General features: G+C 36.9%; 1 protein-coding gene across 8 annotated transcripts in view; it reads left to right on the top strand.

The window, feature by feature from the left end:
• Boll (boule RNA binding protein) overlaps positions 1-14,891 on the top strand; it is a 53,893-nt gene that overhangs the window by 15,696 nt on the left and 23,306 nt on the right. For 5 of the 8 annotated variants that reach the window (XR_016539125.1, XR_016539126.1, XM_090354554.1 and 2 more), the window contains exons 6-10: positions 808-935; positions 7,200-7,271; positions 8,450-8,497; positions 9,622-9,750; positions 14,655-14,753. Coding sequence is in view for 4 of the 8 variants with exons in the window: in XM_090354554.1 (XP_090210680.1) it covers positions 808-935; positions 7,200-7,271; positions 8,450-8,497; positions 9,622-9,750; positions 14,655-14,753 (476 nt within the window). In the remaining 4 variants the exon portion in view is untranslated. The remainder of the gene's footprint in view (positions 1-807; positions 936-7,199; positions 7,272-8,449; positions 8,498-9,621; positions 9,751-14,654; positions 14,754-14,891) is intronic. The other 3 variants (XR_016539127.1, XR_016539128.1, XM_090354552.1) reach the window with 1 other exon arrangement.

Genomic DNA, 14,891 nt, shown 5'->3' with positions numbered 1-14,891 from the left:
TAACAATAGTAGAGCAAACACAGTGGTCACATAAAAGCTGAGGTGGTAATTCTAGTTAATGGTAGGATAATCCTACTTAAAGCATGGTTTGTAAACAGCACAGTTCAACTGACAGCTGTTTACACTGCAAATTCTAATTTCCATTTCTATATCAAACTTACTAAATCACAATCTCTGGAGAGGATCTAAGTTTGGAGCCAGCCTGGGCAAGAAAGTCTGTGAGACTAATCTCCAACTAAGCACAAAAAAGAAAAAGAAAAAAAAAAATTAAAGGAATTAGAGCTGTACCTCAAGTAGTAAGTATACCACTAAACTTTAGCAAAATTTGCTCAGGAACAGCACCCAAGTCATGAGTTCATGAGTTCAAAACCCTAGGACCAGCACAAAAATAAGCAAGTAAATAAATACTGTGCCATTTTATTGTAGCTATGTAGGTATGATAAGATAAATACTTTTCAGCCTAATGTGGTGGCCCATGCTTGTAATCCCAGCAACTGAAGAAGCAAAGATCATCAGGCTTGCAGTTCCAAGCCAGTCCAGACAACAAACCAAATATGATGGTATTTGCTTGTGGTCCTAGCTGCATAGAAGGGATGGGTCATGATACAGGGCCAGATCAAGGCAAAGAGCATGAAACCTTATCTGAAAAATAAAGCAAAAAAGGTCAGTTAGAATGCCTGTCTATGAAATACAAAGCTACAAGTTCAAATCCCAATACCACCAAAAATCTATCTTTCCAAATTTAGAAATGTTTAAAAATTACCTTTAACATTTCAGTTACTAATATTTATTTAATCTTTCCTTTAGGTTCTAGTATAATGCCAGCTGCTGGAACTATGTATTTAACAACTTCAACTGGATATCCTTACACTTATCACAATGGTGTTGCTTATTTTCATACTCCAGAGGTAACTTCTGTTCCACCACCTTGGCCTGTAAGTAGTTTTGTTTTATAAGATATCGCTATTGCTAGCTTATATTTTTAAATATTTTTATTGTTAAAGTATTTCAGATATAATCATAAGTGATATCTTTGTTCATACTACCCAAATTTAACATGTTAACATTTTACCTTCATCATTTAATTTCTTAAAGGAGAGAATAATATATGGCAAGCCCAGGTAATCTTATCCTCATTCCTTTACTGTCCCTTCCTCATCAGACTATCCTGTCTCTGTTTTTTTCTGAAAATGTATATATTAAATAATGTATAGTATTGCTTTAGCTAGTTTTTAATACTATATAAATAATCCATAAGTTTTTAAGATTAATGATCCTTTTTGCACTATACTATGGTAATTCTTATATATTTAGGCATCTTAATTTTTAATAATATTTCTGTATTTGAATATACTACAGTTTTGTTTTGGGCTTTTTTTTTTTTTTTTGCCAGTTGTGGGGCTTGACCTCAGGGCCTGAGCACTATCCTTGGACTTCTCTCTTCTATACTGTTTTGAAAAGTTATAAATATGTTCACTCATTTTAAGTTATATCTGAAATTTGTCATAATTTAAAATTATTTAGGCATATACATATTGTATATTTGCTTTAAAATTTATATTTCTCAAAACTTTTTTTGTGTGTGGGTCATGGGGCTTGAACTCGGCCTGGGCGCAGTCCCTGAGCTCTTCAGCTCAAGGGTACCTCCCTGCCCTTGAGCCAAGTACCACTTTCCATTTTCTAGAGGTTAATTGGAGGTTCTTTTGTGCCCGGGCTGGCTTTGAACATTGATCCTGAGATCTCAGCCTCCTGAGTAGCTAAGATTATAGGCATGAGCCACCACTCCAGCTCTCAAAACTTTTAACCATATATTTAGCTCATTACAACAATTGCAAATACCTTCTCTATAGCTTAGTCAACTAAATAAAACTAGGAAAATAAAACTTAATATTAAAAATTGAGACCACTATTAAGTAAATGAGTTAATGTGTATCCCTATAATTATCAAACAATTTAGATGTGCTCCCTGGATGAAATAAGGTAATATTTCCCCCCTTTAATGCTTTATTTTTATTATCTTATTATTTTTTGTTGTTGTTGTTGGTCATGGGGCTTGAACTCTGGGCCTGGGTGCTGCCCCTGAGCTCTTCAGCTCAAGGCTACTGCCCTACTGCTTGAGCCATAGCGCCACTTCTGGGTTTTCTGGTGATTAACTGGAGATAATATTTTCACAGGACTTTATTCCATGGCTCAAATCCTCAGATCTCAGCCTCCAAAGTAGCTAGGATTACAGGCGTGAGCCACCACACCCGGCTATTTATTATCTTTAAGTAGCTGTACAAAGAATTTGTCAATCAACAAAGTAGTTTATGAATATAAGACATCTTGATCAGTGATGTTCTTTCATCCGTCTCCCCCTTTAATGTTTATTATAGAAACTCTTTTTTTGTTTTGTTTTGGTACCAGTCCTGGTGCTAGAACTCTGGACCTGGGCTCTTGTACTCAAGGTTAGCACTCTACCACTTGAGAACACAGATGCACTTGTGACTTTTTTGGTGGATAAAAGTCTTTCCTGCCCTGACTAACTTCCTGCTTCATCCTCAGATCTCAGCCTCCTGAGTTGTTAGGACTACAGGCATGAGCCACTGGAACTCAGCTTAGCTCTGTTTGGTTTGCTTCATTCTATTTCTCAGGGCATTAACTTATTGTGTTTCTGTGTTTGATGCCTAAGTGATAAATAAATTCCAGAACAAAGCATTATAAAGATCTAGAATAAGTGAGAAGTGAACCTTTCTTTGCCGAAGGAAAGCAGTAGTAATGGAAACAGATTTGAAAGAACCCAAAGCACACTCACAGGCAGTATTCACAGGCAGATTAAATATACAAGTTCAGGACCTAAAAGTTGGTGCTCTTTGTTATTTGTGCATCACTAGAAAATTTTATGCCCTCTATATGTACCTTAGTGTAGGTCAGAATGGTAGAATTGGAATTTCCCATTTATAAACTATACATCTTTGACTACATGTTGACAGATAACTTTAGACAGTACAACAGTTTATACTCTAGCCAGTGTCTATGAAAGCTCCAACTGCCCTATGATGTGCAACCCTAAAACTATCAGACTTTCATAGTTTTGCCAATACTATAATATAGTATTTATTTTTACTTTTTATTAGCATTATACATATATGTATATATTATTAGCTACTACAGTTTCTTCTATAAACTACATGTTCATGGTATTTGTCCAGTTTTTGAAGGTAATACCTTTTTTTTAGTTTATTGTAAGAATTTTGTATATTATAAATATCTCCTAATTTGAGGCTAGCCCATTAATACTTTGATTTTTATGTTATCTTTAATTTTATGTATTCATTTATTTGTTGGTAATGCTGGTAATGGAGTTTGATTCAGAACCTTGAATTTGTTAGTCAACACTATTACTAGAGCCATTTTTGCTTTTCAGTTTGTTTTTTAGGTAGAATTGCATGCTTTCACCAGGTCCAACTTCAGAGTGTAATCTACCTACCTCTGTCTTCCACGTAGCTGGCATTATAGGCAAGCACTGTAATTCCTAACTTGTGTTTTGAGATAAGATCTCACTAACATTTTGCTGCAACTCGCTTTGAACCACATTCATCCTATCTATTCCTCCTTTGGGGGTTTTATTAGACTTGTATAAAAGATTCATATTACCAGAAGGACATTTAGGTATTTTTTAAATATTGAAAATTCCCATCTATGCATATGATGTATCTCTCCATTTATTTGATTCTTCTTTTCTATCTAGCAAAAATTTTCTTTCTCCATAAAAAAAAGTTCAAAGCATCTTTTGTTAAATGTGTTTTCAGTACTGTATAGTTCTTGTTAGTTTTGTGGATGTCATTCTGTGTGTATGTATACATGCATGCATGTGTCAATACCAGGTCTTAAATTCAGGGCCCTACCACTGCAACCAAGCCTCCCATTGTGGCTTTTTTCTGGTTAGTTGAAGATAAGAATCTTAAGGATTGGTCTTCCTAGGCTGGCTGTGATCTCCATGCTCAGATCTCAGCCCCCTATGTTGCTAGAACGATAGGTATAAGCCACTGGCACCTGACTATTCCCTAGTAAGTTCTGGCTGTTGTGTGGTAATGTTTTTTCTTCCTTAATATTAATATCGCCCAAATAGCCTTTCATATAGATAATCATTTAAGATTCAGTATACTTCTTTTTCTATCTTTTTTTTATCTTTCCTATCCCCAGAGTTATTACATGGGTAATGTCTCTACTATGGTACTGATGTGATAGTATCATAATTTTGTTCTTGAAAAAAGTAACAAGTTAGTGATATCATTAGGCCAATCACACACACACACACACACACACACACACACACACAGCATAGGCTTGAGAACATAGCTGTGAATCAGAGTTTTACAAACTTGGCATATTGCCATTTTGAACCAGATGATTTATTTGTTGTAAATGTATTAGGATGTTTCCAGGTGACCCTCAAAGCCTCCTCAAAGTTATGACAACTGAAACCATTTCCCCATGTTGCTATATGTTCTCTCTAAAGCAGTATCTTCCATGATTGAGAATTATTACACTATAAATCAGTTAGGGAAGTTCTTATCAATTCTGTTTTCTAAGACTTATCATTTTGAAACTGTATTTTCTATGTCTTCTGAGAGTTTCTTTCTTATTCTTTTAAGTAGTTATACAAAGGATTTCTGAACACATTGCATCTTGACTAGTGTCTCCCCCATCACTTCTAGTGCCATCCATTCCCTCAAGTTTCCTGGCTCCATTTTCCTGTATGTACACTGAATATTATGTCTGTATGCATCCACCCTTCCTGTCTACATTCCTCTACCCTCTACCCTTGACCTCTCCTCCCCCCGAAACAACTCATGTTCCTTTGCTGAGATTTTCTTGGATTTTTAACATATTAATATAGTAAAATACATTATCATTTCCTAATGTTAATCCATGGTACAAATATGTTAGCCTGTTAAAATCTGTTAGTTGTATAAAATGATGATGCTTTCCTTCATTTTCAGGGTGTGACCATTAAAACAATAGTAAGTTCTATCTCAAATTAGAAATTAAATTTTAATTGCTAGCACTTTTACCTATTTTGAAATACGACCTGCCTACTTTATGAATGATACAGTACTAACTATTCTATTTTAGTGTTTATTATATTGGATAATCAGGTATTACTAGTTCTTTCATTAGATATGGATATATATTGTTGGATAATGAACTTTTAAATGCCAAATTACTAACAGTGTTTGACAAAAGTCAAATTCAAAATATTTCTTTTAATTAAACATATAATGTTAGTTTTTTTGGTCAGTCGTGGGGCTTGAACTCTGGGCCTGGACACTGTCCCTAAGCTCTTCAGCACCCTACCCCTGGACCTGGGCATTGTCCCTGAGCTCTTCAGCTCAAGGCCACCACCCTACCCCTTCAGCCACAGCAACACTTCCCCTTTTCTAGTAATTATTTGAAGATTTGGAGATAAGAGTCTCAGGTTTGATGGCTTTGAATGGTAATCCTCACATCTCAGCCTCCTGAATAGCTAGGATTACAGGCATGAGCCACTGTACCCAGCTATAATGTTACTTTTAAGTAGTAGAAAATCTGTGAAAAAAGTCATTCAGTTCTTGTAAACTTTACTCATTACTAGTCTCCAAATAGGCAGTGTCACTGAAAATACAGGTGCCTTTTCTAAATAGTCACTTAGATCTATATTTTCATAATCTCTGGAGGTAGTAAATTTCTAACTAAAGATACTTTTTAAGTGGTTATTTTTAATATCACCAAAAAAGAACCGCATGGAAATAGAAATCCTGATGCTTTTTATAAACAAGCTTGAATAGAGTTGGTAATAATAGCAATAAGATGTAGAAGGTGACTACAGTGACTTTCATATGTATTCTTACCTGCTTAAGAGTTGAATCACAACTTACTTTCTTTGGAGGATTGAAGTTCAAGTCCAAGCCAGTCATAAACACAAAATACATAAACAAGTATGAGACACAGTGTTATGTGCCAGTCATCTTAGTATAAATAGGCAGATCTGTGTCCAGGCTGACACACATGAGAGGCCCTTTAAAACTTAATGAAGTGGGGCCAGGAGTTTGGCCTAGTGGTATAGTGCTTGCCTAGCATGCACGAAGATCCAGGTTCGATTCCTAGGTACCACATACATAGAAAAAAGCTGAAAGTGGTGCTGTGGCTCAAGTGATAGAGCCCTAGCTTTGAGAAAAGTCCAAGGACAGTGCTCAGGCCCTGAGTCCAAGCCCCACAACCAGCAAAAATAATATTAATAAAAATTAATGAAGTGGGCCAGAGGGTTAGCCTAGTGGTAGAGTGCTTGCTTAGCATGCACAAAGACCCAGGTTCGATTCCTCAGTACTACATACATAGAAAAAAGCCAGAAATGGTGCTGTAGTTCAAATGATAGAGCTCTAGCCTTGAAAAAGCCCAAGGATAGTGCTCAGGCCCTGAATTCAAGGCCCAAGACTAGCAAAAAATAAAGAATGAAGGTAGCCGGGCGCAGTGGCTCACACCTGTAATCCTAGCAACTCAGGAGACTGAGATCTGGGGATTACAATTCAAAGCCAGCCCAGGCACTAAAGTCCAAAGGACTCTTATTTCCAATTAACTACCAAAAAACTGAAAGTGGCATTGTGGCTTAAGGGGTAGGACAGTTGCCTTGAGCTGAAGAGCTCAGGGACAATGCCCAGGCAAAGAGTTCAAGCCCCACAACTGACCAAAAAAAGGTGGGGGGGGAACTAAAAACATGACTCAAAGGGTACAGCACTAGCCTCACAAGCACAAGACTGAATTCAGACTCCAGTATCATTGAAAAAAAAAAAAGCACTAGTGGCTCACACCTGTAATCCTAGATACTCAAGGGCTGAGATCTGAGGATTGTGGTTTGAAGCCAACCAGGGCAGAAAAGTCCCCATGAGACTATTATCTCCAATGAATTACTCAAAAACCAGAAGTGGAACTGTGTGGCTCAAATGGTAGAGGGCGCTAGCCATGAACACAGAGAGGCTCAGGGGCAGTGCCCAGACCTGAGTTCAAGCCCCACAGCTGACAAAAAAGAAAGGAAGGAAAAGAAAAGAGAAAAACAATTTTTAAAATAACATTTTAAATTATAAACTGGGTTTATAGGAAAATGTTTAAGTTTTATAGTAAAATGTACTATTTTAAAGAATTTTCCTAGAATAACGTCTATGTTTCCCTTCTTTTTACAGTCACGTTCCATATCTAGTTCTCCTGTGATGGTAGCTCAGCCTGTTTATCAACAACCTGCATATCACTACCAGGTAGACCTTAAATTTTAAGATTCTCTCTGCTAAATTCAGTCCTTTTCCATGTAACCACCATTTTTGTTGCCCTTGCATATGTGCCATACTAATTAGAAGTCGTTAAGCCTAATAGTTTTTTCTCTATAGTTTTTTCTCTTTCTTATGAGAAAATGAAGCAATGTTATATTAGAAAATGAACTCTGCTCCCTTTTATCAATAGTGATAAGATCAGTTGTGTTCCCTTTTGTAAAATTTAACAAGGCAAGTATGGTATAATCTGTTACTGGAGAGGCATAGGTCAGGAGAATGGCATTTCAAGGCCAGCCTGGGAAAAAACATTAACAATACTTTCATCTCAGCCAACAAGCCAGGCATGGTGAAACACATCTGAAATTCCAGCTACATGGAATAAGTTGTAGGATCTAGATCTGAGCCAGCCTATGGCAAAATATACATATACATATATATATACATATACATATATATGTATATAATGCTTGGGGATATGCACCTACTTAGCAAGTGTAGGTTTACCATGGTTTCCTGGGATCAAAGGCAGGAACCACCATGCCCAGCTTCCCTCTGCAGACTTTTCTCTTCAGACTGGCCTTAAACTCAGACCCTCAGCCTCCTGAGCAAGCATTGATTGCAGCCAGAAGCCACTGACGCCCAGCTTCTTTTTTGAACTTTTTAAATGGAGTCATTTATACAAGATAGTGAAGGAGGCCTGAGGATGTGGCATAGTGGTAGAGTTCTTGCCTTGCTTGCATGAAGCTCTGGTACCACATACACAGAAAAGGCTGGAATTGGCTTTGTGGCTAAAGCCTTGAGCACAGAGAGCCTCAGGAACAGAGCCCAGGCCCTGAGTTTAAGCCCCAGGACCAAGGAGAGACAGACGGAGGGGGGATGGGGAGAGAGAGAGAGAGAGAGAGAGAGAGACTAAAGAACTGTAGATGTAGTTAAATGGGAGAGCTGTTGCCTATCATGCACAAGACCTGACTTCAATACTCAACAGTGCAGAAAGAGAGAAAAGTAGTAATGAGTTAAAGTATGAGTTCTTTTTATCATTAGACTTAATTTGGGAAATTTGTATTTTTAATTTTATTACTATGCTAAATAAAAACTAAAATGTTTGCTTCACTTATTAAAAATGCAAATGACTTAATGGTTCTTATTTAAAATATATATTATTTTAGGCCCCAGCACAGTGTCTACCAGGACAATGGCAGTGGGGTGTTCCTCAGGTAAATTCAGTAATGTAACTTAAGATCCTTCTTCACTATATTCTTATGATACTGCCTGAAAACTAAAGTCAGGAGAACTAGTTTTGAGACTTTTATTAACTGATCCCTTGAACAATTTAATCACTATATTCTCATTTCCTTATTGGTAAAAATGGATGTAATGATACTATGCCTCTGTAAGTTTTTGTTTGTTTGTTTGGGGGTTTATTTGTTTGTTTGCTTGGTTTTTTTTCAGTTGTGGGGCTTGAACTCTGGGCATGGGCGCTGCCCCTGAGCTCTTCATCTTAAAGCTACCACCCTACCCCTTGAGCCACAGTGCCACTTCTGGTTTTCTAGTGGCTAATTGTAGATAAGAGTCTCATGGTCTTTGTGCCCAGGCTGACTTTGAATCACAATCCTCAGATCTCAGCCATCTGAGTAGCTAGGATTACAGGCATGAACCACTGCATCTGGCTGCCTTTGTAAGTTTTGTCTAGTATTTTTGTGAGGTTCAAAAGATGATCTGGAAATTAAAGAATTTCATAAATAAGTGAATGCTGTATAAACATGAAATTTTACTTTCATTACCTTTGTTATTATTTTAAAACTTAGCATTTTTCTAGCTTCACGTCACCTTTAACTCAATTTGACTTAGTCAAAATGATTAATACCAGATTGTTTTGTCTTTTGAAAGTGCTACAGACCCTAACTCACGTCCAATACACGCTAAAATCTAAAACTTCAGAGACATTCATCCAATGTTATGTTTTCCAACTTTTGGTAGCAAACAGTATACTGCCTAGTGACCTTTTTCCACTTCTGTGGGAAGTCACGAAACTGCAAGTAGACACTTAGACCAATTTAAACACCCTAGGTCATGAAATTAAAATTTCTAATGGCGATAGTAATATACCCACTAATATCGGAATTTGTATATGGGGTTCTGAGGTAGTACAAGTTTTTAATATTTACCTATGAAAGTTATTTGACAATATTTGTGCAGATGAAATCCAGAGTTCTTAGTTTATTGCTGAAATAAAGCTATCCCTAAAAATAACTTTAGGAAAACATGAATCTTTTTTTCATGTTTTGCTTAACAGAAATAACTAATTATATCTGAATTTGAACTATGTTTTTTATTCTAGTCTCCTGCCTCGTCTACTCCATTCTTATACCTGCAACCTTCTGAAGTTATTTATCAGCCAGTGGAAATTGCACAAGATGGTGGATGTGTTCCACCTCCACTGTCTCTGATGGAAGCTTCAGTTCCAGAGGTATATATTCATCTCTTTTTTTTCCAGTGCTGGGGATTGAACCCAGGGACCTGCACATGCTAGACAGTTGCTCAACAGCAGAGCTACATCCTCATCCCTACTTAGTATTAAAGTAATGACCTATAACTTCCTCATCTTTACATTTTTTTTCTTTCAAGACATTCTTTTTGACTTACTTTTTTATTCATTCATATCTCTTCCTCACTTTAATGTAAAAGAGTGTGTTCCTTTAAACTTCTTAATTAACCAGTCCTGAACTATTCCTAAAATCTCCTCGAAAATAGTAAGATATACTGGGTTGATAAAAAGTTGAAAAAAAAAAGAAAATAGTAAGCTATCAAATGTTTTTGCCTTCTCATTTTCCTGTTAATTTGTTTTATTGCTAATATCCTGTTAATAAGCATATAAATCATTATGCCAATGAAAAATAAAAAAATTATTCCTTCAAAAATATACATCAAAATTATTTCATAACTGCAAATCGTAAATAACATCTTCAAGTCTTTGACTTGTATCTTTGATCATCATTAATTGCCTCACATCTAGATACTAGAAGCTGTGTATGTGGCTTGGTATGTTTTAAATCGGTGTTATGCAAGACTAGAAATTAGCATCCATCTCCCAGTTTGTATATTATCTTATTTTTGTATTGGGATAGTTTATAGCATAAGTTAGATCTTAATGTTTACTAACAAACCTTTCATTAGGATTCCTTGATTCTTTTACCCTACATTTTTTTTTACTTGTGCTCAGAACCAGGGTTGCATTCAGGATCTCAGATTCTCACAGTTTTTAAACTGAAAGCTGGTATTCACTTGAGCCAGGCCTCTATTTCTAACTTTTTACTGGTCTGGAGATAAGAATCTTGAGGCTCTGTCTACCCAAGTGGCTTTGAGACCTTGATCCTCAAATCTCAGCCCCTTAAGTAGCTAGAATTGCAGGTATGAGCCACTGACACCCAGCTTCCATTTACTTTTTGTATTTCAGTTTTCTCTTTATTTCCAGCTTTATACTGAAGTAGAATTAATACTGTACTGTAGATATTTATGATATATATCACCTCATATATTCATTCATTTTTGAGTGATAAAATTTAAGACCAGTAATTTTCAAGTGTATATAACACATCGTAATTAACTATAGTTGACATGTACAAGATCTTCTGTCTAGTTGAAATTCTGCATGTTTGGCCACCATCTTCCCCTCCTCTATTCCCTGGCAACCGCCATTACTCAGCTCTAAAACTTTCAGATTCCATACATCAGGACCTATGCAACCTTTTTTTTCCTTTTTTTATTGCTCGTGGGTCTTGAACTCTGGCCCTGGATGCTATCCCTGAGCTCTTCAGCTCAAGGCTACCTCCTTACCCCTTGAGTTACAGTGCCACTTCCAGTTATCTGGTGGTTTATTGGAGATAAGAGTCTTATAGACATTTTAGTGCCGGAGCTGGCTTTGGGCTGCGATCCTCAGATCTCAGCCTCCATAGAAGTTAGCATTACAGACGTAAGCTACTGCACCTGGTTTTTTTTGTTGTTTTTGTTGTTTTTTTCTGTCAGTTGTAGGGCTTGAACTGAGGGCCTGGGTGTTGTCCCTGAGTCTCTTTGTGCTCAAAGCTAGCATTTGGGCCACAGCCAACATTTATCTTTTTATACTTTGTTTATTTCATAGTACAATAGCCTCCAGGCTTCACGAATAACCTTTCCATATATACATATATATGTATGTAAAACCACACTTAATTCATCCATTGATGGACAATTAAGGTTGATTGTATATCAGTGTCAGACAAGAAATTTTATTTGGGGCCTGAGAGTGTGGCCTAGTGGTAGAGTGCTTGCATAGCATGCAGGAAGCCCTGGGTTCCATTCCTTGGTACCACATATACAGAAAAGATCAGAAGTGGTGTTGTGGCTCAAGTGATAGAGCACTAGCATTGAGAAAGCTCAAGGACAGTGCCCAGGCTCCAAGTTCAAGCCCCAGGATAGGCAAAAAAAAAAGTTTTTATTTTTCTCACGGTGCTGTAGGTCATATACAGGGCCTTGCATATGCTATGCAAATCGTTCACCATTGAGCCACCTCCCACAAGCATTCTACTATTGTGAATAATGCTATAAAGAACATGGGAATCCTCCTGTACACACACATACACACAAACACACACACACACACACACATATGTACATATGCATATATATATACATACTATTTTCCAAAATGTTTGAACTAACTTACATTCCCACCAATAGTATTCAAGGTTCTCTTTTCTCTACATCCTTGATTTACTTTGGTTCCTAGGAAATCTTTTTTTGTGTGGGAGGATAGGGTTGTTAGGGTTTTTTTTTTGTTTTTCTCCTTGAACTCAGCGCCTGGCACAGTACTTGGGCTTTCTCACAGCTAGCACTCCACCACTTGTGCCACAGTGACACTTCTGGCTTTTTCTGTGTATGTGGTACTGAGCAATCCAACCCAGGACTTCCTGAATGCTAGGCAAGTACTTTACCACTAGGACACCAAAAATAATATAAGCATTATTTCTTCATTCTACGTAGCTCTTTTATAACACACAGTATAAAATTGGATCTCTGTGGAGATATTTCATACCTCTTTGGACTGACTATAATGTACCTCTATTCTCACGAATCTTAGGACTCTTGATAAATCTTCTATTGACCTCTAGAGATATCTTTATCTATCCTGATGTTTTAAGAGGCCTCATTATCCACCCTCATATTGGGTATAAATTGCACGATTGCAGATAGTCTTCACTGTTTGTGGTTTGGAAATCATGGACATTAATTGGTGATGGGATTTTTTATTTTAGGTTTTTTTTCTGGTTTCAGGAAGTTTTTTTTTCTGGTTTCAGGGAAAGGAGAATAAAGTTTAAGCATTCTGTTACATTACATATTTTGCCCAAATCTACTGTTGACATTAAACCATATTCTTTTTTATTTGTGCCAGTCCTGGGGCTCTTTGGTGATTAATTGGAAATGAGACTCTCAGACATTCCTGCCCTGGCTGGCTTTGAACTGCGGCCATCAGACCTCAGTCTTTTGAGTACTAAGATTACAGATGTGAGCCACGGGCACCCAGCTTTAAATTGTTGTACCAAGAAGTTTACGTTTAAATAAGGCTTATCATTAAAAAAAGAAAAAGGAAGACATTTCAATTCGATGTGTCAGTCTATATACGTGATAAATCTTGCTCAGTGTCACCCTGCCATTATTCCTCACACCTTCCTGTCTATACCAACTCAGCACAGCACCTCAAGTTTCCCAGTTCCATTTTCACACTGAGTATTGCAACTGTAATTACTCCCCATTCCTCTCTCCATTTGTCTTAACCTTCATCTCCCTCATACAAGACATGCTTCTGCACCCAAGTATTCATTTTGCTAAACTCTTTGTTAATTGTTCAAAGTGACCACACCACAGAAATCTACTCCTGTATAGACCATGAGTTTGATAATGTATGTATACAGGTGACCCAGTATGTATTTTCATGTGTGTTTGTATTTTAGATATAACTTCCACACATGAGAAAATACATGTTTGTCTCTAAGCCTGACTTATCTCACTTAGAATGTATTTTCCCAATCCATCCGTTTCTCTACAAATAACATATTATTCCTGATAAGTGACTAACTTACATTGTGGATATATACATATATGTGTATCACACATTTTCTTGATCCATTCTTTTGGTTGTGGGGCATCTAGGCTGTTTCCATAACTTGGCTATGGTGACTAGTGCAGGAATGAATATGATGTTTCAGGTATCTTTATTGCATCCTGACTTGCAATCTTTTGGATAAATGCCCAAGAGTGATGTCATTGGATCATAAGGTAGTTCTTATTCTAGTTTTTTGAAGAACCTTCATACTGCCTTCCATAGTAGTTGCCCTAATTTACATGTCTACCAACAATGTAATAGGGTCCCTTTTTCCCTGCATCATTTCAAGCATTGGTCGTTGTTTGTATTTTTGATAGTTGTTATTCAGATTGGAGTGAGATAGACTCTCAGTGTTACTTCGATTTTCATTTCCTTTATAGCCAGGGATGATTAAAACATAATAATAATTTATGTGTTAGCCAGTTTTACATTTGAGAGGTGTTTATTTAGCTCCTTTGCCCATTTACTAGTTGTATTATTGAATCATTAAGAGTTTAGGGATTTGTTGTTGTTGTTTTGTTAGTCATAGGGCTTGAACTCTGGGCCTGGGCCCTGTTCCTGAGCAATTTGGGTAGCATAACAGCTCAGAGACAGTGCCCAGACCCTGAATTCAAGCCCCAAGTGAAAGAAAAAAACACTAAGTTCTGAAGACATAGTATTAAAATAATGTTTTAAAAATTCTGGAGAATAAATAGAAAACGAAGACCAGGAAAAAATACTTAATAACTTAATAAATTGGTTATACCTTGAAATGATACTATTGGTTTATATAATTATTAAAAGGAAAAGCCTTGCTATATATATATATACCCCAAGCTGGCCTCTGATTCATGATTCTCCTACTTCAGTCTTCCTAGTCCTGGGATTCTAAGTGTGTGGTGCCATGCCCGGAGGGAATGATTGTTTTTGATTGTCAGTGTTCATGTACTGAGGATTGATGCCAGGGCCTCAAGTACTCTACCACTTATGCTATGCCCCAGCCATTTGGTTTTTATTCTTTTTTGGTGGTGGTGTTGTTGATAGCATGTTCATAACTCTGCCCAAGCTGGCCTAGATCCCTCTATCTTCTTCCTTCTACCTCCCAAACAGCTGCAGTTATAGGTGTGGACCACCAAGCTCAGCTTTGGGAATGGAGTTTTTTGTTTGTAACAGAATGTTTGGTACAAATGCTAAACAAATATCTCTCATTAATCTCTCTCTCTCACTCCCTCCACCTTTCCCCCTTTTTGTAATAGCCTTATTCTGATCATGGAGTTCAAGCAACATATCACCAGGTTTATGCACCAAGTGCCATTGCTATGCCTGCACCTGTGATGCAACCTGAACCAATTAAAGTAAGAAGCCTGTTTTGATTTTTTTCTGTTTTTCTTCACTTGTATTTTACTTTTTTAAATTTCTCTTCTGAAAAGGAAAAACTTTGACTATTTTTGTCACATTTGCAATCAGAAGTACATAATTAGTGAATTATTTTA

Source organism: Megascapheus bottae, chromosome 21, assembly GCF_031878675.1.
Source record: "Megascapheus bottae isolate mThoBot1 chromosome 21, mThoBot2.hap1, whole genome shotgun sequence".
Taxonomy (NCBI): Eukaryota; Metazoa; Chordata; class Mammalia; order Rodentia; family Geomyidae; genus Megascapheus; species Megascapheus bottae.
This window is presented reverse-complemented; position numbering and strand designations above follow the sequence as displayed.